Source organism: Mustela lutreola, chromosome 15 (genome assembly GCF_030435805.1).
Source record: "Mustela lutreola isolate mMusLut2 chromosome 15, mMusLut2.pri, whole genome shotgun sequence".
NCBI lineage: Eukaryota > Metazoa > Chordata > Mammalia > Carnivora > Mustelidae > Mustela > Mustela lutreola.
In genome coordinates, this window is record NC_081304.1 from 24,226,388 (window position 1) to 24,251,389 (window position 25,002).

General features: G+C 46.5%; 1 protein-coding gene across 1 annotated transcript in view; it reads left to right on the forward strand.

Annotated features, from left to right (window-relative positions):
- Positions 1-202: 202 nt before the first annotated feature.
- LOC131815613 (uncharacterized) overlaps positions 203-25,002 on the forward strand; it is a 54,984-nt gene continuing 30,184 nt past the window's right edge. The window contains exons 1-2 of the mRNA XM_059147404.1: positions 203-261; positions 858-1,569. Of these exons, the coding sequence (XP_059003387.1) occupies positions 203-261; positions 858-1,569 (771 nt within the window). The remainder of the gene's footprint in view (positions 262-857; positions 1,570-25,002) is intronic.

Genomic DNA, 25,002 nt, shown 5'->3' on the forward strand with positions numbered 1-25,002 from the left:
ATCTCTAGCTCCCCCAGTCCCAGCCAAGGCTGAGGGGCCCTGTCTGTGACCCCGGGGAGCCTAGACCGCCAGCCAGGCCGCTCTTCATGACCTTAAAGTTCTCTTGGCCTCGGGTTGGGCGCTGAAAGGGGAGCGAGAGATAGCTGAACAGGTAGACAGAAGCAGACACAAAGAACGGGGCCCTTGAAAGCAACCAGAGAGAATGACAAAGAGGGAACCGAAACCGTCAGACGGGAGCTGGGAGCCGGAGCGCGGGGAAAGGTGGGGCAGGCAAAACCCGCGTGCAGAGAAGGGTCCACAGGGGCCGCGGAGGCAGCCAGGCGCGTCTCCTTTCCGCTTCTCTACCGGGAGGTTAATGACTTCGTCAGCGCCCCCTCGTTCCAAACTGCCCATTTATGACTCCTCGGTCTCCTTAAGGCTCTCCAATTAATTAGTCGGTTCGGGAGGCTAGAGGTGGACCTGGCGGGGTACCGCTAGATCGTTTATTCATTGTGGGGAGGAAGGGCTCATCCAGGAGGGGAAATCCAGGGCCGGGAAATGGGGGCAAGTGGTGCAGGCGCCAGAGGCCGGAGGGAAGCTAATGTTTTCGCGCGCGGAGTAGCCGAGCCTAGGACCCACTCGCCCCCGGAGCAGAACCGCCGCGTGAGGCTCCCTGGGAAAGGGCGCCCCGCCCCGCCCCGCCCCAGCCTCTGCAGGTCTTGGCGCGCCGAGATCCCGCTTGGGGCGAGGCGCTGGGTCAGCGTTCACAGCCGCTCCCCGCGCCGCCCGGGGCTGGACGGAGCCCCCCAGCCCATCCTCTCCTCCGGAAGACGGCAGAGGCCGTGAGTCTACCAGCCCTTGGCGTTGCGGCGTCCGAGGGGGCACCCGCGGAACTGCGACCTCCCTTCGCCCCCTTTATTGCCGCTTCCGGACGCCTGGGAGGATTTGAAAGCCTCCTTTCGAATCCCTCCTCCAGGTTCCCGCCTCAGGGGGCCCAGGGGCTCCGAGCCAGGCCCCGCCAGGCTTCCTGATTCCACCCCTGCCGCGCCCGCCTGCAGCTGGGCGGGCGGGTGGCGGCGGCGGCTGGGGGCGCGCGGAGTCTCTGCGGCTACTACGGCCCGCCGCCTTCCGGCCCGGCGACCTCCCGGTCCTCCTGCCCGCAGCGGGGAGGCAGTAGCTCAGCCAGAGCTGGGACTTTGGCTCCGCGCCCCGTCGAGACGTGATCCCCCACGGAGCGCTGCGGAGCGCGTATGCCGTCGGGGACGGCTGCGCTGGCCCGGGAGCGAGGGAACCCTGCATAGGACTTGGGGACGTTCCGCGCAGTTCCAAGCGTGTCTGGAGTTGGGGGACAGAGGGGCGCATCAGTCTCAAACCCCTTGCGCGGAGGGGCGACCGTCCCGATCCCCAGGAGACCTGGTCCCACGGCAGAGGGCAGTGACGCAGTTTCTCCCGGCGGCTGCTGCAGGAGTCGCAAGGCAGGGACAGCTCAGACCGCAGGAGGAGCGGCGGGGGGGAAAGGTTGCTGCGAGGAGCTTCACCTCCGAGCCCAGGAGGCCCCCGGGACCAAGGAGCGCACGAGCTGAGAAAGAGGTAAGGGGCTTAACGAATAGAAATTTGGCTCCTCTCCCTTTTTATTGTTTTAAAGGATGAAGTCTCTGGGTATTGACTTTTCTCGCCATAAAAGAGTTTTGGGCAATCTGATTACTCCTGGCAGGTCAGGGCCGAGGCGCGGGGGCCTTGGCCATAGTTAAAGGGGGGTTAAAAAAAAAAAAAAAAAAAAAAAAAGGTTGGCTAGTGAAGGCTCAGTGAAGGCTCAGGAGTTCATGGTTGTTTTTCTCATTATGATTAGTTAATAGCCAGGTTATTTTGGACTAAGCCCTCACTTCCACTCCAGCCAAGATTCAGCCTTGAACAGCTGCTGAGGGTTCTTCAAAAGCAAAGGGCTGAGAAGGGGGCAACACAGAGCGGGGGCCCCAATCCCATGGGCGATGGGATAGGGATGGGGAAGCTCTGGCCTTCATTATTTCTGCAAGACAAAGGCTGTTCTTCCTATAACTGGGGCTGAGGAAGGGGAGGAAGGGAGGTAGGGCGAGGATGGAAAGTTGGCTGAGGGTCGCCACTCCAGCATCTTGCTGAAGAAGAAGGAGTTGAGGTTTGGGCAACTTTTCAGGCCCCAGGTGGCTTTTGCCCCTTGCTTTACAGACAGGGGTGGGGAGAGGAGAGAACCTGGGAGCTTCTGCAGGTGGAGCTCAACCTGGTAAGCACTGAGATATCAGCTCAAGGTGGGGGAGGGGAAACCCACATGAGAGACCATATTTGGTCTCAACATTTTCCGGGCACAGACTCCTCTGATCTATCCAAATAGCTGTTCTTAACCTGATATTCCAAGAGTCTGACATCCTTGAAATGGTGGGATTTCATGGCTCTCCAAGAAGGCCCTAGTCATCTTCTGAGAAGCTCTGGGAGGGGAAGGAAGCAAGGGGAGCATGGGGAAAGGAGGGGGAAGGCCACAGACCTTTCAGTCTAGCTACCTAGAGACTGAGCTCTGAACCCCCAAATCTGAAAGCTCAAACTGGCCCCAGGGGCACATTACCAAATTGAAGAGTGGAAAATTGCAAGTCAACCAAGGAGAAAAATTTTCTGTTAAGATGGGTCTGGATGTTTAAGCAGATTACAGATCTGGGTATTTTCAGGGATTTCTGCCCCCCCTTTCAGCTGTTCCAGATTTTTGAGTGAGCTCTAGGGCCTGTGGGGCAGCCAGGCAGGAGAGGGACCTAGACCTCCAGTCCCCGGATCTCACCTCCACCTTGTGAACAGCCCAGGGTCCTCTGCTGGCCAGGTCAGGGCCAAACCTGCCCTCACTGAGCCCCAGTTGGTGGCAGGCCTTGCCTCACCCCCCCCCTCCGCCCTGAGGACTCATTTCTCTATAAGCCCAGACCTCTGCCCAGACTGCACATTCCCTCCACATCAGGCCACTCAAACAACAGAGCATTTTTTCTCCTTCCTGTTTTTGAAAATTGCATTAGTCTCAAATCCTTAGTTCCGCTTAAGGAAGACGTGCCATTGGATTCTTGGGGTGTGAGGGACCCTGGAATCAAACAACCTCTAGGCATTGGACAGCAGTTGCTACTCTGATGACTTAGCACCTCCAATCACAGTTCTCAGTGCCGCCTGGATGGGTCACACATTCCCTCCTTTCCCTCTCCGTCCGTTCCCTCCAAGCCCAGAAAAGTTCTGCACTTTCCGTCTTTCTGTGTCTGGAGAGAAAGAGAGGACAAAACCCAAGAGGCAGAGAACAAGCAATGAGGGAGGGAAATAATTCCAGCAGGTTAAAAGAATCTACCTCTCTTTCTAAACCAACTGCATCTGAAACCTGCTGTTTGTTTTAATCAGGCCAGGAGGAGAAGTTGGAGGCAGGACGGGTCGGGGACTAAGTTCCCAGCATAACAGATGCTTCACTTATGGGGTCAGTGGTTTCTGAGGCGGTGAGAAGTCAAAACTCTCCTGAGCCTCCCAAAGTGTAGTGTGGAAAAATGAGGGGCTCTCCTTCCAGGCTTTGGAGCTTTCCCACAGGACCTTGCCCAGGGTTTGTAAAGCCTTTCCTTGCATTGCTTCTGGGGCAGTGTGCATACCTGTATGTGCGTGTTGGGGTGGTGGTTCTAAGCCACGGCAGAGGACAGACAACTCACCACCTGGGGGAATCTGGTGATATGGTCCGGAGTGGAAAGGGGTTTCATCCCTTCTGGGCTGGGGGGGGGGGGTGAGGAGGCCTCTCCGGATTTAAAGCCAAGCGCTCCAGATTCTAGGGAAAAGGAGAAGCTGCAGCTCCAAAGAGGGATTTGCGGGGAAGATCAGGTGAGGAAAAGCCTCAGTCTCTCTCCCTCCAAGAATCAGAGAAATACACTGAGAAATGTGAACTTTCAGTCAGGGAACACCTCCTTTCCATTATGGGTCATTGTGTTTATACAGATACTGGAAAGTACAGTTCTGTGCTGTATGTTTCCACATTTAGCATATCTGGAATTTGTGAAATTGACCACGCATTGATCTAATTTGGAAGATGGGAGTATACAGGTATACATGTGAATTTCCTGCCAGCAACCCTTATTATTGAGCACAATTGGGAGCATATAATTTCCTGTCTCTCTTGCATGTTTTTACCAATCCTCAATCTTTACATGGTGTTTAAATACTGGGAGAGGCACAGCTGCCATGATACAGGAGTTCCCCACGGATTCCTGAGGTTTACTAATTCCTCAGAGACCCCACGATACTGCATAACCCTTTATGCTTACTTCTTTCTACATGCTTTTCAACAGCACTTATGGACCCTGAATTAGTCTACAGATTGAGGTCCTTTCTCTGCCTTCTGCCCCTTACCACAAACAACAGGCGCCTCTACAAAAAATGCACAAGCATCATTTTTGTGAGTGTGAGTTTCAAGTAAGATGGCGGCGCCAGACATCAGTCCAGATTCGGATTCAAGCTTTCCCAGGCAGGAGGCCACACTGGCCCCAGTACAATCCAGATGGCAAGGAAACCTGGGTCCCCTTGCAGCAGCGGAAAAACAGCCAAAGGCAAGAGACCGCTCCAACCATTCTCCATCCCTTCCAGGGGATTTCTAGAGAAAGAGCTGATTCTGCATCTGGGGGACCTGGTACTCCCGTCTGAACCCAGAGTTCCAGGCCAATTTCTAATTTCCATGGAGAAGGAATAACCGTTGTCCTTTTCCAAGCTACCCCCACCACGAGGCTGTTGGGGACAGTCGCCCCGGTCTCTCTGGCTGCATCCGCTTGGAATCCGGAGTTGCAAGCAGGGAGACCTGGTGTAGAGGGCCTGAGGCTGCCCGGGGACTCAGCACCCGGCTTTGGGGAGCGAGGGCTGCGGGGAAAGGGTGCGAGGCGAGTCTCTGCCCCTTACACACCTTCGCTTGGAGAGGGAGAGTCCAGTGCGAGAGGGGCAGGGGCGGGGAGGTCAAGGCGTTTAGGGGGGTGCCCTGGGGCCCCACCCGGGAAGCTGGGATTGCTCCGGAGCCCAAGGTTAACTGGCGGCCCGGGTAGCCCACGCCGGCCACGGCCGACCAGTCCTCAAAGCGCTGCAGGGGAACTGCCAGGCTGCCGGGCCCCAGAGGGGTCTTTCACGCCACCGCTTTGATCTGCGTGGTCGCGGCCCCCAGCAGCGAGAGGCTGGGCGGGGAGTGTCTCACCTACCTCTCCGAACCGCGCCGTCTTCCACGCGTCTTCAGAGGCAGCAGGGACCCGGGGTTCTGCGCGCTCCAGAGCCTAAGGACGCAGGTGACGACGCCAGGGCCAAGGGCTCAGCCGCTGCGGGTTGCCGCCACCACCACCACCACCCCCACCCCCCAGCCCAGTGAGGCCTCTGGGCTCAGTGTCTAGGTCTGGGGCAGCGGCGCCGACAGCGGCGCTGGGGGCGCGAAGGTACTCTTGCGTCCTCAGTCCCCTTGGCGCCAGCGAGGGGGTGAGGGGGCGAGGACAGGGCCCAGGCGGCGGATTGGCGCGGGAGCCGCTGGTCCGCTCGGGCGGGGCTCCCGCCAATCTCACCTGCCCCCTTCCTGCTGCGCTGTCGGATGACCGCGCGGCGGCTCCAAGAGTTGGCCTTGCGCCCTCTGAAAGGCAGAGCCGAGGAAAGGCGCCGAGATGGCCGGCAGACAGAGACTCGTGTGTGTGTGTGTGTGTGTGTGTGTGTGTGTGTGTGTGAGAGAGAGAGAGAGAGAGAGAGAGAGAGAGAACGGACAAGAGAGAGGGAGATGCAGGGAACGCTTCCTAGAGAAGCCGTCAGATGCAGAAATAGACAAAAGAAGTAGGGGAGAAAGAGTCTGGGGGACAGAAAGAAGCCCCGGGGTTTCTGAAGCGACAAGTTGTCCTTGGGAGTTGGGAATGTGAGAGGGAGGGGCGAGGCCAGAGGCGTCTGAGAAGAGGAGGGGGCGCTCAGACCCTTGGCTGGAGGCGACCTACGTGGATGCAGAACCGCGGAAGGAGAGCGCGGGACCCTCCTCCTTCTCCCCTCCCCCAGACCCTCACCCTGTTGCAGCCCATCTCCGACTGGTAGTAGCAACCGGCTTCCCGCGCGCTCCCTTCCTGCGGCCCCACCTATCAGGGGCTCGGTCCCGCCTGGGCAACAGCACCCGGCTGAGGGCTGCCCTACTACCTGTTCCTTTCTTCTGTTCTCAGGGCCTTAAGTGGGATTCTCCCCTCATTAAATTTTAAGGACAAGTGAAGCCAAAGGAAACGACCTTGGCCAAGGTCAAGGAAGAACTTGAAAGTTTCACTTTCCCTCCCAGCCCTTAGGATCCCTTTGTGTCTTTGCCCTTCTGGTTACCAGAGCAACATCCTGAAACCACAGGCTCTCTCTTGCTTTTGCTCTGAGACCCAGCTAGGGATCCCAACTCAGAATCAGCGAAAGGGCCGCAAAGAGTCCATCTGGCTGGTCTCCAGAGATTACCTGGCCTCAGACCTGAGACCTCTCAGACCTGGGCCAGCATGAGGCTGGGGACCCACTGGTAAGACAGCCCGGTTCCTTTCCTGCAAATGGTTGTCCGTAGTGGGGCAGGGGGATGGAATGTGTCTGAGATCTGAGTTCTAGGCCCAGCTCCCCTGCACTTAACGTGGAAGTTCAGCCCCACCCCCTCTGTAGGTTTCAGTTAGTTTCCTCTGTGTCTGCGGGGCAGGCTGGGTGTTTTGCCTCTGCACCCTCCTCTGGTTTGCAGGTTCTGGTGAACTTGCCTGGCTGAGACAAAAACACACCCAGATGGTGATTTGATTCGTTAGCCACTTAAACACAAATACAGAAATAACAGTAAAATTAAATTTTGCTTCCACGACTCTATTTTTCTGTTCTCCTTTTCTGTACTTTTTTTTTTTTTTAAGATTTTATTTGTTTATTTGACAGACAGAGATCACAGGCAGGCAGAGAGGCAGGCAGAGAGAGAGGAGGAAGCAGGCTCCCTTCTGAGCAGAGAGCCCAATGTGGGGCTCGATCCCAGGACCCTTGGATCATGACCCGAGCCGAAGGCAGAGGCTTTAACCCACTGAGCCACCCAGGTGCCCCTTTTCTGTACTTTTTATTGATTATAATATGCCTGCAGCACAGGGCACTGGTATTAATTCTATGGCTCAGTGTATTTTGCATATGTACACGTGTATAATCACCACATAGATGAAGATATTTCCAGCCTGCCACAAGGCTCCCTTATAACTCTTTCTAATCAATATCCTTTTAGTCAATAACCCCCAGAAACCACCATAACTCTGCCTTCTATTCCCATAGATTAGTTTTGTCTGTCCTTAAGCTTTATATAATGAAACCATGATATGTACGGGTTTCTAAAGTGGTTGACCATTTTATAGTCCCACCACCAAGGTGTGGGAAAGCTGGTCACTCACATACTTTCTAATACCGGCAATGCCTGTCTTGTTCCTTGTAATCATTCTGGTAATATTCCAATGTGTGTGTGTGGGGGGGGTGCGTTTAAAAAATGTGATAAAAACAAATAAAGCTGCCCATCTTAACCATTTTAGGTGGACGGTTTAACAGTTAACTATATTAACATCAGTGTGCAGCAGATTTCTAGAACTTTTTCTTCTGCAGAATTGAAACTCTCTATGCCCACTCAGCAACAATTCCTCCTCTCCCCTTCCCTTCAGACCTTGGCAACCAAGTCTACTTTCTCTTTCTATGAGGCTGACCACTTTAGATCACTCGTATAAGTTGAGTCATATAATATTTGTCTTGTTATGACTGCCTTATTTCACTTCGTGTAATGTCCCCGACGTTTGCCTGCATTGTAGCACGTGGCAGGATTTCCTGATTTTTTTTTTAGGCTGAACTGTGTATACCACTTTTTCTTTTTTAATCTTTCTAAATATGATTTATTTAAGTTTATAAATGAACTTTTAACCACACTCACAAAATGTCACAAAGATTTAAGGAGTGGCTCTCACGGGCTCACACAGTTGCCTCCAGCACAACCCTGATACCAATGTTTCTCTTAATTTTTCATTTTTTGGGACGCCTGGGTGGCTCAGTTGGTTAAGCGGCTGCCTTTAGCTCAGGTCATGATCCCAGTGTCCTGGGATCGAGTCCCACATCGGGCTCCTTGCTCAGCGGGGAGCCTGCTTCTCTCTCTGCCTCTGCCTGCCACTCAGCCTACTTGTGTGTACTCTCTCTCTCTCTGACAAATAAATAATATTTTTTAAAAAGACTTTAATTTTTCATTTTTTAAACATTTTAGTTTCTTTTTCTAAAAAGATTTTATTTACTTATTTGACAGAGAGAGAGAGAGAAAGAGAGGGAACACAAGCTGGGGGAGCTAGAGAGGGAGAAACAGGTTCCCCCTGAGCAGGGGCTCCAATGAGGGACTCAATCCCAGGACCCTGGGATCATGACCTGGGCGGAAGGCAGATGCTTAACTACTGAGCCACCCAGATGCCCTTAAACATTTCAATTTCAAAAGCTACTAGGTGCTTTTTAAATGTTCCTTTACAATAGTAGTATTTTCTGTTTTATGCACATATATTTTATATAACTGTCAATTATATATAATATGTATTATAGGTATTTTATTACTAATTTTTTTGGTTCCAGCTATTGTTTTTGTTGTTTCATCTCTTTAAAATTTTTTATTTTTATTTTTTTAAAGATTTATTTATTTATTTGACAGACAGAGATCACAGGTAGGCAGAGAGGCAGGCAGAGAGAGAGGAGGAAGCAGGATCCCTGCTGAGCAGAGAGCCCAATGCGGAGCTCGGAGCTCGATCCCAGGACCCCGGGGATCATGACCTGAGCTGAAGGCAGAGGCCTCAACCCACTGAGCCACCCAGGCACCTACATTTGTATCTTTAGGGTAAATACACAGTTGTGCAATTGCTGGGTCATAGGGTAGCTCTATTTTCAACTTTTTGAGGAACCTCCATGCTGTTTTCCAGAGTGTCTGCACCAGCTTGCATTCCCACCAACAGTATAGGAGGGTTCCCCTTTCTCCGCATCCTTACCAACACCTGTTGTTTCCTGACTTGTTAATTTTAGCTATTCTGACTGATGTGAGGTCCTTGTATACCACATTTTCTTTATTAGTTGATCTGTCGATGGACATTAAGTTGCTTTTACCTCTTGACTATTTTGAATAATGCTGCAGTGAATATGGGTGTGCAAGTAGCTCTTCAAGATCCTGCTTTCGAGTCTTTTTCTTTCTTAAAGTTTTATTATTTTTTTAATTTTTTTAAATTTTTTTTTATTTTTTTTTAAAGATTTTATTTATTTATTCGACAGAGAGAGATCACAAGTAGGTAGAGAGGCAGACAGAGAGAGAGGAAGGGAAGCGGGCTCCCTGCAGAGCAGAGAGCCCAACGTGGGGCTCAATCCCAGGACCCTGGGATCACGACCCGAGCCGAAGGCAGAGGCTTTAACCTACTGAGCCACCCAGGCGCCCCTTATTATTTTTTTATATTTTAAAAGATTTTATTTATTTATTTGAGAGAGAGAAAAAAAAAGAGAGAGAGAGAGAGAGAGAGCATGAGCAGGGGAGAGGGGCAAAGGGAGAAAGAAAAGCAGATCCCTGCTTAGCGGGGAGCCCAACAAGGGACTCAATTCCAGGACCCTGGATCATGATCTGAGCCGAAGGCAGATGCTTAACCTACTGAGCCACCCACATGCCTTAAGATTTAACTTTTAAGTCATCTCTGTGCCCGGCGTGGGGCTCAAACTCATGGCTCTGAGATCAAGAGTCACAGGCTCAACCAACTGAGCCAGCCAGGCACCCCAAGTGCTTTCAAGACTTTTGGATCTATACCTAGAAATGGGAGTGCTGGATCATATGGTAACTCTATTTTGAATTTTCGGAGGAACCTCTGGACTATTTTCCACAGGGGCTGCACTATTTTCCATTCCTATGGACAGTGCATAAGGATTCCAATTTCTCCACATCTCATTTCACCAACATCTGCTACTTTCTGTTTATTTATTTTTGTAGCTGTCATTCTAATAAGTATGAGGTATTATCTCATTGTAGTTTTATTTTTTTTTAAGATTTTATTTATTTATTTGACAGACAGAGATCACAAGTAGGCAGAGAGGCAGGCAGAGAAGAGAGAGAGGAGGAAGCAGGCTCCCCGCTGAGCAGAGAGCCCGATGCGGGACTCGATCCCAGGACCCTGAGATCATGACCCGAGCCGAAGGCAGCGGCTTAACCCACTGAGCCACCCAGGCGCCCCTCATTATAGTTTTAATGTACAGTTTTTTTGAAGATTAGTGAGGTTAACACATTTTCACATGTTTATTGGTCTTATTGGCCTTTCCTATATCCTCTGTGAGAGTCTTCTCTCAGTGAAGAATTCATTCCTTGGAAATCATCAACTGCTGGGCATTGGGAGGTATAGTGACAAATAAGACTTAGCTGGGCGCCTGGGTGGCTCAGTGGATTAAGCCGCTGCCTTCGGCTCAGGTCATGATCTCAGGGTCCTGGGATCGAGGCCCGCATCGGGCTCTCTGCTCAGCAGGGAGCCTGCTTCCCTCTCTCTCTCTCTCTCTGTCTACTTGTGATTTCTCTCTGTACAAATAAATAAATCTTTAAAAAAAAAAGACTTAGCCAAGTCTGGCAGAAAACACATTCTAGAGGGAAAGAGGAGAGGAAGCCTGAAGCCACTTTGCAAAGTGTCAAGAAATAGGTCCAAGGACCCTAAGGAGGGCCCTTACCTGAATGAGGGGCCGGAGAGGGGAGCCTTCCATTCATTTAAAATATATTTACTTGGGGATCCTGGGTGGCTCAGTCATTGGGCGTCTGCCTTCGGCTCAGGTCCTGATCCCAGGGTTCTGGCATTGAGCCCCCCATCGGGCTCTCTGCTCAGCAGGAGGTTTGCTTATCCCTTTCCCTCTGCTGCTCCCCTACTTGTCTGTGCCCTCTTTCTTTCTTTCTCTGTGTCAAACAAATAAATAAAATCATTTTTAAAAAGATAGAAATATTATAAATAATATATATAATATATATAACGTAATATGTATATATTACCTTAGAGCCAAGTTGTTTCTAGGAGTTGAGGAGCTGGTCATAGGGTACACACATTTCCATAGTTGTTGCCAGACAACTTTTTTAGGTGGAGAAGCTCTAATTTCAGCACTCTAATTTCTGGCAATAGTGTTTTTATCCTTCATCACATGCCAGTGATGAATCATGTGCCAGTATGATAGAGAATCATTACCTCTTTTATTTCATTTGCTTTTACCTGAGATATTGCCAAGGCTGTCCATCTTTTCATATATCTCTTGATATCTTTTTTTTTTTTAACTTTTTACCTTTTTTTTTTTTTCTTAAAGACTTTATTTGACACAGAGTGAGCGAGAGAGACACAGAGCAAGCACAAGCAGGGGGAGCAGCAGACACGGGAGAAGCAGGCTCTCTGCTGAGCAAGGAGCCCAATGTGGGGCTCGAGCCCAGGACCCAAGCCAAAGGCAGACGCTCAACAGGCTGAGCCACTCAGGTGCCCTTCTTGATATCACTTGATATATCTCTTGGGTGTGCTCTTTGCATCTTTTCTTTTTTAAAAACTTTCCCCCTTGGGGCACCTGAGTAGTTCAGTTAGTTAAGCAGCCGACTTTTGGATTCGGCTCAGGTCACGATCTCGGGGTCCTGAGATCGAGCCCCACACCAAGCCCCAAATCGGGCTCCACACTCAGGGCTGAGTCTGCTGGAGGTTCTCTTTCTCTTCCTCTCCCTGCCCTTCCCTCTTTCCTCCACCTTCAAAGCCACCGATGCCCTGTCCTTCTGGTGCTTCAAATTTCTTTTCATTCTTCCCTGGTCTCATTTCTCTGATTCTACCTGGGAAGTTTCTCCAGCTTTAAAGATTCATGTGATTAGATCATACCACCCAGATAATCCAGGATAATATCTTAAAAATCTTAAAAAAAAAATAAGATAAAGTCTTTTTTTTTTAATTGCCTATTTAAAACCTTAGCAGGGTGCCTGGGTGGCTCAGTGGGTTAAGCTGCTGCCTTTGGCTCAGGTCATGATCTCAGGGTCCTGGGATCTGTTCAGCAGGGAGCCTGTTTCCTCCTCTCTCTCTGCCTGCCTCTCTACCTACTTGTGACCTCTCTCTGTCAAATAAATAAATAAAATCTTAAAAAAAAATAAAAGCTTAGCTCATTTTATTTATTTATTTTTAAGGGTTTACTCTTATTTTTTAAAATTTTATTTATTTATTTGAGAGAGCACGCACATGTGCCCCCGAGAGAGAGAAAGAGTGCAGAAGCAGGGGGAGCAGCAGAGGAAGAAGCAGCTCCCCGCTGAGCAAGGAGCCTGATGCAGGGTTCTGTCCTAGGACCCTGAGATCATAACCCAAGCCTAAGGCACACCCTTAACAGACTGAGCCACCCAGGTGCCCTTAAGCTTTTATTATTTATTTATTTATTTATTTGACAGAGATCATAAGTAGGCAGAGAGGCAGGCAAGGTGGGGGGAAAGCAGGCTCCCCGCAGAGTAGAGGGCCAGATGCAGGGCTCAATCCCCAAGACCCTGGGATCATGACCTGAGCCGAAGGCAGACGCCTAACCAACTGAGCCATCCAGGCGCCCCCGTTTCTATTCCGATATAAGTAATGAATGCTGTAATTTCCTTTGAAACACCTTCTTAGCTGCCCTCAAACATTGGGATACACTGTATTATTCAATTTTGTTCAGCTCAAAATAGTTTCTAACTTCCTTTGTGATTTCTAATATGATGTTATTTAGAAGTGTTTATTTAATTTTCAAAAAATTTTTATTTATTTTTTTTTTTAAAGATTTTATTTATTTATTTGACAGAGAGAAATCACAAGTAGATAGAGAAGCAGGCAGAGAGAAAGAGGGGGAAGCAGGCTCCCTGCTGAGCAGAGAGCCCGATGCGGGACTCGATCCCAGGACCCTGAGATCATGACCTGAGCCGAAGGCAGCGGCTTAACCCACTGAGCCACCCAGGCGCCCTCAAAAAATTTTTAAATAAAAATTTTATTTATTAGGGAGAGAGCGGGCGCGCGCGCACACATGAGCAGAGGGAGGAACAGAGGGAGAGAAATAATCTCCAGGAGATTCCATGCTGAGTGCGTCTCAGGGGACTTGACCCCATGACCCATGAGATCATGACCTGAGCTGAAACCAAGAGCCAGATGCTTAGCCAACTGAGCCACTCAGGTGCCCCTAATTTCCAGAAATTTTGATGTCTTGTCAGATCTGTTGTTACTGATTTTGGTTTAATTCTGTCTTGACCAGAGAACATACTTTGTGTGATTTCAATCCTTTTAAATTTATTGAGAATTATTTTATTGCCCACATAATGAACTGATTACCACATAGAAAGATAGTCAAGTCCACCAACAATCCTGGACTCTATTACAATTCATCCCGATACTTGACTGATAACTAAAATGTGTTGTTTCACTTAATTAAATTTGAACTTGTTTGAGTTAGCCGTCATGGCTCTCTAGGAGGCCTATGGCTCCATGAAAGTTCTGTTGAACACCTTGTTTAAGAGCCCAGGGTTATGTATTTTATGTATTTTCAGAAGGGAAATGAACGCCTTAGTCAGTCTCAGTAACATCTGTGACTCTGAAGAGGATAAAAGGTATCTGGGCGAGGCCTTATGTTGTGGCCTTAGTATCTGCAGAGACATGGCTGACCTTGATTTGAATTTTGGGGTATCCGTAAAGCAAGAACATGCCTTTACCTCAAAGGGAGTGACCATGGATAAAGAGTTGTCATTGTTACTGCCACTGGTCCTATAAGGTGGCTAGATCATTGGCGATGGCCTAAAAGTCTGAAAAAATGGAGAGATGGGGCTGATTATTGTCCAAGGCAGCCTTTATTGCTAAGACAACAGCCAACATTTGGGAAATCCTGTGGACCCTGGGGTCCTGTCCTTAATCAGAGATGTCTGTTAAGGAATAGAAGGGAGAGACAGAAGGCAAGACTCATCGGGTGTGACAATGGGACTGTCATCCTTAAAATATATGAGGTCCCTCTGCTGCTTCCTCACTTGATCCTAAGGGACTTCCCAAGTAGCCATGGAGTGTGGGGCAGGGATGACCTTCTCCCACTGTGGCCTATGGTCAGGAACTGAGGGCAGGAGAGCATCCCCCCTCTTTCCGGTGGAATATGCTACAAGACCAGGTCTGGCTCTGCCCTGTAGATTTTTTTTTTAAAGATTTTATTTATTTATTTGACAGAGAGAGGGATCACAAGCAGGCAGAGAGGCAGACAGAAAGAGAGGGGGAAGCAGGCTCCCCGCTGAGCAGAGAGCCCGATGTGGGGCTCGATCCCAGGACCCTGAGATCATGACCTGAGCCGAGGGCAGAGGCTTAACCCACTGAGCCACCCAGGCTTCCCTAGATATTTTTATTTTAGCAAGGAGGCACTGATGGCCTTGTCAGACTTGTAGACAATTTGTTATGCAGCAATAGATTATTGGAAAAAATAATCACCAACATTTATTTTTTATTATTTTTTTATTTTTTTTAAGATTTTATTTATTTATTTGAAAGGCAGAGATCACAAGTACGTAGAGAGGCAGGCAGAGAGAAAGGAGGAAGCAGGCTCCCTGTGGAGCAGAGACTCAGGGCTCAATCCCAGGACCCAGGGATCGCGACCCAAGCCAAAAGCAGAGGCTTTAACCCACTGAGCCGCCCAGGCACCCCAACATTTATTTTTTGAAAAGATGTATTTGAGAGAGAGAGAAAAGTGCACATGTTTGCATGCAAATTGGGGGCGGAGGGGCAGAGGGAAAGACTCTCAAGCAGACCCCCCACTGAGCTTGGAGCCCCATGCAGGGCTCCATCTCTTGACCCTGAGATCATGACCGGAACCAAAATCAAGAGTCAGACACTTAACCAACTGAGCCACCCAGGTGCTCCTCTCCTACATTTACTGAGTACCAACCACAATACCATCCAGATGCTTATATGGCTATAAATTTTTTTTTCCGTTTTTAAATTCACTCTGCCTTATGACCCAGGAAAAGGTCAAACAATCTCTGGTTAGGCCTTAGAGTGGTGAGTGGTGGCCTTAGAGTGGAGACAGGCAGACCGAAGTGATAGACTCTACACTCACTGTGTAACCTTGGGCACCAAACCAGCTGCTCTGAGTCCCAGTTTCCTTAACTTAATTTAAAACTCAGCTCATGGGGCTCTTGGGTGGCTCAGTCGTTAAGCGTCTGCCTTAGGCTCAGGTCATGATCCCAGGGTCCTGGGATCAAGTCCCATGTCAGGCTCTCCGCTCAGCAGGAAGCCTGCTTCTCTCTCTCCCACTCCCCCTGCTTGTGTTCCCTCTCTCACTGTGTGTGTCAAATAAATACATACATAATCTTTAAAAAAAAAATAAAACTCAGCTAATAGTTCTTTGAGACGATTACATGTGATAATCTATGGAAGTGGTTTAACATAGTGCCTGTCATGGAATAAGCCTTCAAGAACTTAATGAGCATGTTTCTTACCTGATTTGCTTCTCTGCTATTTACTCTCTGAGCAAACCTGAACCTCGGTCTCTTCATCTGTTATGTGAGGAAAATAAGAGTGAGCATCTCAGGGCTGTTTGGAGGCCTTGCCCAGTGTCTCACACTGGAACTCACATACCCTCCGTGTAACAGAACAGGGCCCAAACACCAAGAACCAATGACCCAGGTCATTGTCGTGGGACCTCCAACACTCTAGAACCCGAACATCTCTATAAAATGTAGCAGCTCGTACAACACAACTCAACACACCCTGTTCTCCCACCTAGTTCATCGGCCCCGGCAGCCGAGGGGGGATTTTCTTTTATACAATATCATGGTTCAAAGTTGCTGTCCTGGAGGCAGATTGTCCTGTGTTTAAAACCCTAGATCTGGGACGCCTGGGTGGCTCAGTTGGTTAAGCAGCTGCCTTCGGCTCAGGTCATGATCCCAGCGTCCTGGGATCGAGTCCCACATCGGGCTCCTTGTTCAGCAGGGAGCCTGCTTCTCCCTCTGCCTCTGCCTGCCATTCTGTCTGCCTGTGCTCACTCTCTCCCCCTCTCTCTCTCTGATAAATAAAAAAAAAAAAAAAAAAAAACCCTAGATCTTCTGCTTATCAGCTGTGTGAAATGGCACAGATGGCTTCATTTCCCTGAAACGCAAATACAAACTGGGACTAATTCATGCCTATTGTCGTTCAATGTACCGTCCTAGAGAAGGTTAACTCCAAACCCTGAATTTAGAGAAAAAAAGCAATGAAGAAGCAAGTGAGTTTTTTTTTTTTTTTTAAGATTTATTTATTTGTCAGGGAGAGAGAGAGCGCGCGCGCGCACACGCACAAGGAGAGGGAGTGGCTGACTGAGGGAGAAGCAGGCTCTCCACTGAGCAAGGAGCCAGATGTGGGACTCAATCCCAGGACCCTAGGATCATGACCTGAGCCAAAGGCAGATGCTTAACCGACTGAGCCACCTAGGCATCCCTGCAAAGTGAGATTTTTAAAATAAGCTTACTGTTTTTACCGCAGGTCCCGTCACCCAAAAAATATGACATCTAAATTCTTCATTTTCAAAAAAAGGAGAGGGGATGGCTTGTGGCATGAAGAATTTAATTTAGACCCAAGAAAATAGTTTTGGCAGCATGGGGCACTCAGAGGAAAATGGCCTGGCCATAGTCCTCGGCAGGCAGTAAGAGAGTTCGATCACTGGTTTTTGTATGGCTTGGGTCAGTCCTATATATATATATATATATATATATATATATATATATATATACACACACACACACACATACAGAGAGAGAGAGAGAGAGAGAATTTGAGAATAAGTACTGGGTTATTATGTACTCTAGCACTTTCCCAGTCTATTGTATTTTTGTTTTTAAAGTTCTGGTCACAATGCACTAAGCTGTTTACACAAACCATCCATGAGTCACAGCCCACAGTTCAAAAATGCTAGAAAGAATTATTTTTTTCTGTCCCTTTCAGTATGAATCCAAGAAAGGCTCATTCTCATTCCATATTTGATATTTCAAATAAATCTTGATTTCCATCAATTATAATTCTCCCCAGCATCCAGGAGAAATGTGACCAAAATTATCTTAGGATTGCCGATGGTTATGGCTTTTCTTTTGATAATAAACCAAAACTAATTAAGAGCAGGGTTATGAAGTCTGACCACTTGGACTGAATTCTGGCACTGCTGCTAGCTTACTGTGTCCCTTGTGTTGGTTTCTTCCTCTGTGTACTGGAAATAATTACTAATCATGTCATATCATAATGATGATAATGATAATGATAATAGAATCCTGCTTGTGGGTAATCAGGCAAGCAGTTAACCCAGGGCCTGGGATATAATAAGTGCTCAAAAAATGTTGGCAACTATGTTATTCATTATTTCATAAACTGTCAGTGGTTTTGTCTTCTAGCGGAGACCTGAGAGCCACTTAGGCATAAACAGCACTAAACTAAGAGAAGAAACCTTTGGCATAGATAGGGATCTATTTAAGTTGCACGTTGGGCCTGCCTTACCCAGGATGGACACTAGAGGGTGCTGCACGCCCAGAAAGCCGCATGTTTCCAGACCCGGGAACCTGCCAGAAACTTTGCATTCCTCTCTGGTGATTTACTTTGGAGAAGTAGCTGCTGCGTTGGGTCCCAAACTAAGGGCTTTGCAGGAATTAGGAGGGGACAGCAGGTGGCTGTATGGAGCAGAAATATGGTTTCCTCGAATTCACCAAGTGGCTTTCTCCTGGGAATGGGACCTTCTGGTGTACTGGGCAGCACCTCACTCATCCATGCGCTCCCCCCCCCCCCCCCCGCTCCCCGGGCTTAACACACAGTGTCCGGCATATGGGAATCACTTTGTAAATATTTGTAGAATGGGACCATCCAATGGAAGAATCTGAGACCTAAATAATTATAATTACAGATTGGCAAGTGTTGGTATATATGACCACTGAGCATTGTGGGACCTTGCAGGGGGCTGTGGGTTGGGGAGGGTTGGTGAGAATGGCTTTCTTCAATTCAGGGGTCCTGGCCCTCTCTAGAGTACAAAGAAAGGGTTTGTTCTCCCGCATCTGGCGTTCAGATATTTAAAAATAACTTCACGCTTCTTTTCCTTCATGTTATTCATGTGGAATGATTTCTAGGTTTTTCCGCCAAGTTGATCTCTCTCTGCAGAATTGTATGAAGGCAAATAATAATTTAGTGCTACTGGGTTCGAGCATCTCCTATTATCTCTATAAATTAATCATTTAATTATGGCTTTATCTCATTCAATCCTCACAACAACCCTATGAGGTCAAGGTCATTATCTACATTCTACAGATTAGGATATGGCAAGATTTCAGAACTCATCTAACATCACACCATTAGGGAGTGGCAGGACCAGTATGAGAACCCTGATAATCTAGCTTCAAAAGCTGCTTCTTAAAAATTTTACTTTTCTTGCACTGTACACAAAAATAAACTCAAAATGGATGAAAGACCTATATATGAGACAAGAATCCATCAAAATCTTAGAGGAGAACACAGAGGTAGCAATCTCTGTGACGTTGACCATGGCAACTTCTTGCTAGACACATCTCCAAAGGTAAAGAAAACAAAGGCAAAAAATGAGCTACTGGGACTTCTTCAAGATAAAAAGCTTTTGCACAGCAAAAACTGTCAACAAAATCAAAAGACAACCTACAGAATGGGAGAAGATAATTAGCAAATGCCTTATTAGTAAAAAGGCTAGTATCCAAAATCTATAAAGAACTCATCAAACTCAGCACCCAAAGAACAAATAATCCAGAAATGGGTAGAAGACATGAACAGACATTTCTGGAAAGAAGATATAAAAATGGCCAAGAGACACATGAAAAAATGCTCAAAATCACTCGGCATCAGGGAAATACAAATCAAAACCACAATGAGATACCACCTTACACCAGTCAGAATGGCCAAAACTAACAAGTCAGGAAATGACAGATGCTGGCGAGGATGCAGAGAAAGGGGAACCCTCATACACTGTTGGTGGGAATGCAAGCTGGTGCAGCCACTCTAGAAAACAGCGTGGATATTCCTCAAAAAGTTGAAAATGGAGCTACCCTATGACCAAGCAATCACACTACTGGGTATTTACTCCAAAGATACAAATGTAGTGATCCAAAAGGGCACGTGCACCCGAATGTTTATAGCAGCAATGTCCATCCACAGTAGCCAAACTATGGAAAGAGCCTTGATGTTCATCAACAGATGAATGGATAAAGAAGATGTGAGGTATATGTACAATGGAATACTTTTCAGACATCAAAAAATGAAATCTTGCCATTAGCAGTGACATGGATGGAATTAGAGGGTATTACGCTGAGCCAAATAAGCCAAGCAGAGAAAGACAAGTATCGTATGATTTCACTCCTATGTGGAATTTAAGAGACAAAACAGAGGATCATAGGGGAAGGGAGGGAAAAATAAAACAAGATGAAATCAGAGAGGGGCATGTGATGTAGTGAGCATTGGGTGTTATATAAGACTATGAATCACTAAACTCTACCTCTGAAACTAATAATACACTATATGAATGGAATTCAAATAAAATAATAAAGCAATAAAATTAATTTTTTAAAAAAGTACAGTATAAGGAAGATAGTCAATTTTGTAACAGCACTGTATGCTGACAGACAGTGACTACATTTAACGATGAGCACTGAGTAATGTACAGAATTCTAGCATCATTATGCTGTACACCTGAAACTAATATAACATTGTGTCAGCTGTACCTCAATAATAAAAAAGGGAGAGATAATCAAAAATTTTTTTCACTTAGAAGAATAATGGGGAGGAGCCCTGGGTGGCTCAGTCAGTTAAGCCTCTGCCTTTGGCTCAGGTCATGATCCCAGGGTCCTGGGATCGAGCCCCGTGTCAGACTCCCTGCTTGGTTAGGAGTCTGCTTCTCCCTCTGCCTCCCCCCACCACACTCGTGCTCTCTTGTGTTCTCTCGCGCGCGCTCTTTCGTAAGTAAATAAATACAAATAAATATGTTTAAAAGATTAAGAAAGAACAATAGCAAAAATACTAGCTAACAACGTGCAGGGCACCAGATACTCCTCTAATGTTTTGTTTACTCATTTTATTTATTTATTTATTTATTTATTTATTTACTTCAGTTATTTAATTGTCACACACACAGTTGTCCCCTTTTTTATTAGTACAAAAATCTCATAAAATAAAACGGGGGCATCTAGGTGGCTCAGTGGGTTAAGCGTCTGCCTTCAGCTCAGGTCATGATCTCAGGGTCCTGGTACGGAACTCCGCATCGGGCTCCCTGCTCAGTGGGAGCACCTTCCCTCTGCTCCTCCTCTCTGCTCGTGCTCTTTCTCTTTCTGTCAAAAAAATAAATAAATAAAATATTTTTTAAATCTTTTTTTTTAAGATTTTATTTATTTGACACAGAGAGAATACAAGTGGGGGAGCGGGACAGGGAGAAGCACACTCCCCGCCGAGCTGGGAGCCCCACATGGGGCTCAATTCAGGAACCTTGGGATCATGACCTGAGCTGAAGGCAGATGCTTGGCGAAGTGAGCCACCCAAGTGCTCCTTAAAAAAAAAAAACAACTTAATACAGCAAAGCAAAGAGAGGACTGTGTGGCTGGCTCAGTCGGTAAAACATGCAACTGTTGATCTTGAGGTTGTGAGTTCAAGCCTCATGTTGGGTATGGAGATTACTTAAAAATAAAATCATTTTAAAAAGAAAAGAGAATAGGGGCATCTGGATGGCTCAGTGGGTTAGAGCCTCTGCCTTTGGCTCAGGTCATGACCCCAGGGTCCTGGGATGGAGCCTCACATCAGACTCTCTATGCAGCGGGGAGCCTGCTTCCCCTCTCTCTGTCTCTCCCTGCCTCTCTGCCTACTTGTGATCTCTGTCAAATAAATAAATTTTAAAAATCTAAAAAAAAAGGTCTCCTAAACTATTAAAAAAAAAAAGAAAAGAGAATAATATAACAAACTGCCATATATTTACCACCTAGAATGAAAAAAGTTAATATTAAAGCTGATACTTTTTAGCCAAGTCAATCTTGAAAAAGAGCAAAGTTGGAGGACTCACACTGCCAATTTCAAAAGCTACAATAATCCAGGCAGGGTGGTAGTGGCGAAAGGATAGATATATAAGTCAACGGAATAGAACTGAGAGTCCAGAAATAGACCAATATACCTATGGTCAAGGTGTCAAGAACATTCAGGGAGAGAAGTGTAGGGACAACTGGATATCCACACACAAAACAATGAATTCGGACCCCCTACCACCCGTCATCTACAAAAATTAACACCAAAAGGGTCAAAGACATAAATGTAAAAGCTTAAACTACAACCCTTGGAAGAGAACACAGGTGTAAATCTTTTTGTTGTTGTTGTGTTGTTGTTGTTAGACAATATTTTCTTAGATGTACACATCACAAGAATTAAAACTAGAGAAATAGGACTTCATTATAATTAAAAACTTTTGTGGGTCAAGGCACGATCAAGAAAGTTGAAAGACAAACCACAGAGGCACCTGGGTGGCCCAGTCAGTTAAGCATCTGCCTTCGGCTCAGGTCATGAGCCTGGGGTCTTGGGATCCAGTCATGCATCGGGCTCCCTTCTCCCTCACCCTCTATTGCACTCCAACTCGTGTTTTCTCCCACTAGCTCTGCTCTCTCTCTCTCTCAAATAAATAACTAAGTAAAAGACAAACCAAAGAATGGAAAAAAAATTTGCAAATTATACTCTGATGATGCTCTTATATCCAGAACATATAAAGAGCTCTTACAACTCAACAATAAAAAGACAAGCAACCTAACTTAAAACTGGGCACATGACTGAAGGAGACATTTCTCCATGGAAGATATACAAATGGTCAACAGGCATGTGAAAAGATATTCAGCATCATTAGTCATTAGGGGAATGCAAATTAAAACCACAAAGAGCCACCATTTCACTGGCTATAATAATAATAATAAAAAAAAAAAAGACAGTAACAAGTGTTAGCAAGGATGTAGAAAAATTGGAACCCTTCACATATTGCTGGGCGGAATGTAAAATGGTGCAGCCACTGTGGAAGCCAGTTTGACAGGTCCTCAAAAGGTTAAACATTGAATCACTGTAAGACCCAGCCTTTCTACTTCTTAGGTATATGCCCAAGAGAACTGAAAACATATTTATATAAAAATGTGTACATGAATGTTCGTAGCAACATATAATTGCCAGGAAGTGACAGCAACTCAGATACCTACCAACTGTTGCGTGCATAAACAGGATATGGTTTAATCTCGGCAATGGAATATTATTGTACCATGAAAAGGAAAGGGACGCAGATCCAGCAGCCACATGAATGAACTTTGAAAGAAGTGAAAGAAGGTAGCCGCGAAAGGTCATAGATTGTGTGATTCTGTTTGTATTAAATGACCAGGCAGCAAATACACTGAGATCTGTGTTTTCCAGAGGCTCAGAAGAGGGCAAAATGAGGAGTGACTGGTACAGGTACAGGAGTCCTTCCCCCCCACCCCAGGATTCCTTTTTGGGATGATGAAATGTTCTGGAATGAAGGGTAATGGTTGCACAACCTTGTAAATATACTAAAACCCACAAACATTGTACAGTTTAAAAAAAAAAGATTTTATTTATTCATTGATTTGAGTGAGAGAGAGAGAGAGAGCAGGCATGTGTGGAGTGGGGAGATGGTGGGAGAGAGAGAGAGAAACCGAAGCAGACTCCGTGCTGAGCGCAGAGCCTGATACAGGGCTCGACCTCACAACAGGGAGATGATGACCTGAGCCGAAACCAAGACTTGGATGCTTAACTGACTGAGTCCCCCAGGTGCCCCTGTTTATGTGTTTGGTTTTTGTTTTTATTTATGTGTTTATGTTAGATAGCCATTGGCATTCACCATGTTAGAAGTTGAAACTGAGAAAATTTTAAAATATATATTGTTAATTCCTTTAAAATAGCATTAATAGGGGTTCCTGGGTGGCTCAGTTGGTTAAAGCCTCTGCCTTTGGCTCAGATCATGATCCCAGGGTCCTGGAATTGAGCCCTACATCTGGCTCTCTGCTCAGTGGGGAGCCTGCTTCCCTTCCTCTCTCTGCCCGCCTCTCTGCCTACTTGTGATCTCTGTCTGTCAAATAAATAAATCTTTTTTAAAAATAGCGTTAATAAAACATACACCTTTTAATGTAAGCAATAGTTTATGAAAAATAACCATATTTTCCAAATTTGAAAAAGGTCGAGAGGAGAGTGTCATTTTTGCAAATCTCCTTAATGTCTGGCTTATTAGAAGACAGGCAGATTCTCATATTTGTTTATACATTCAATCTGTTATGGAATATTGTTTTGGCTGAAATATATGGAAAAAAATCTGACTTCATACAAATAACGCAGTTGGAAAAGGGAGGAGGGCTTCATAGCCTTTCCAAAAAACTAGGGATATTTTTCTTAGATAACACACCAAAACTGGATTAGTGGCCGTTTTCTAAGTGTTAGTTTCAAGGTGGAATCTGAAATCACATCAGTGAGATTTTTCATTCTTACATTAAAATCCCTTGGTCTATGCTGTACTGTGAATAGACCTCTTACCCATGCATGGTTTGGGAACATTGTGCATTGGTCATTGGGAAAATATTGGTTTCACTGAGTTGTGCTGCTCTTCCAAATGTTGACTCATTTCGTAACTCACTACCACAATGTCACACTCACGAATATCAAACCCCAAGCTCATCAGAGCAGTCTTTAGGTTTTGGGAAGCTGTCAGCGCTCTTGGTGGTAAATACAAGCTTTCCAAAATTCCAAGATTTGTTTTAAAACTTGAGTTTCAAAATTGGCAGTGAACAATACCAGTTGTTTTCCTTGGAAGGGAAACTCCCTTTGTTTTCCAAAAACAATACCCAAGTGTGAATTACCATAGATTTTTTTTTTTGCTGGTCAGTCACTCTTTCAAGGACAAAGGATGTTACCCCCCAAAAAGGGGGGGACAGGGAGCCTGGGTGGCTTAGTGGGTTAAAGACTCTGCCTTCAGCTCAGGTCATGTTCCCGGGGTCCTGGGATCGAACCCCACATTGGGCTTCCTGCTCAGCAGGGGGCCTGCTTCCTCCTCTCTCTCTGTTTACTTGTGATCTCTGCCAAATAAGCAAATAAAATCTTAAAAAAATAAAAAATAAAGGTTTAAAAAAAAAAATCTGCCTCTGGCGCAGGTCATGATCTCTGGGTCCTGGGATCAGCCTTGCATCAGGCTCCCTGCTCAGCAGGGAACCTGCTTCTCCCTCTCCCTGTGCTGCTCCCCCTGCTTGTGCTCTCTTGCTTGCTTGCTTCTCTCTCAAATAAGTAAATAAAATCTTTTTTTAAAAAGGTTGGGGATGAGCTTTTCAAGGAAGAGCTTTTCCTCAGGATAACTATTTATCCTATGGTGTGCAGAGGACTTGATGACGGCTTTTTTTTTTTTTAAGATTTTATTTATTTATTTATTTAACAGACAGAGGTCACAACTAGGCAGAGAGGTAGGCAGAGAGAAAGAGGAGAGGGAAGCAGGCTCCCTGCTGAGCAGAGAGCCCAATGTGGGGCTCCATCCCAGGACCCTGGGATCATGACCCGAGCTAAAGGCAGAGGCTTTAACCCACTGGACCACCCAGGTGCCCCTGATGAGGGCTTTTTATTTTGTACACTCAAGGATGAGTTTTAATAAAACTAAGAATTTTTATTGCTTCCTCAGGGACTTTTTTCCCATTTATGTATGGATAGATGTATTTATTTATTTATTTATGTTTTAATTCCAGTATAACTAACGTACGGTGTTCTTTTTTTTTAAGATTTTATTTATTATTTATTTGACACACAGAGAGAGATCACAAGTAGGCAGAGCAGCATACAGAGAGAGAGCGAGGGGGAAGCAGGCTCCCCGCTGAGCAGAGAGCCTGATGTGGGGCTCGATCCCAGGACCCTGAGCTAAAGGCAGAGGCTTAACCCACTGAGCCACCCAGGCGCCCCAGTGTTCTTTTTTTTTTTTTTTTTTTTTTAAGATTTTATCTATTTATTTGAGAGAGAGAGAGCA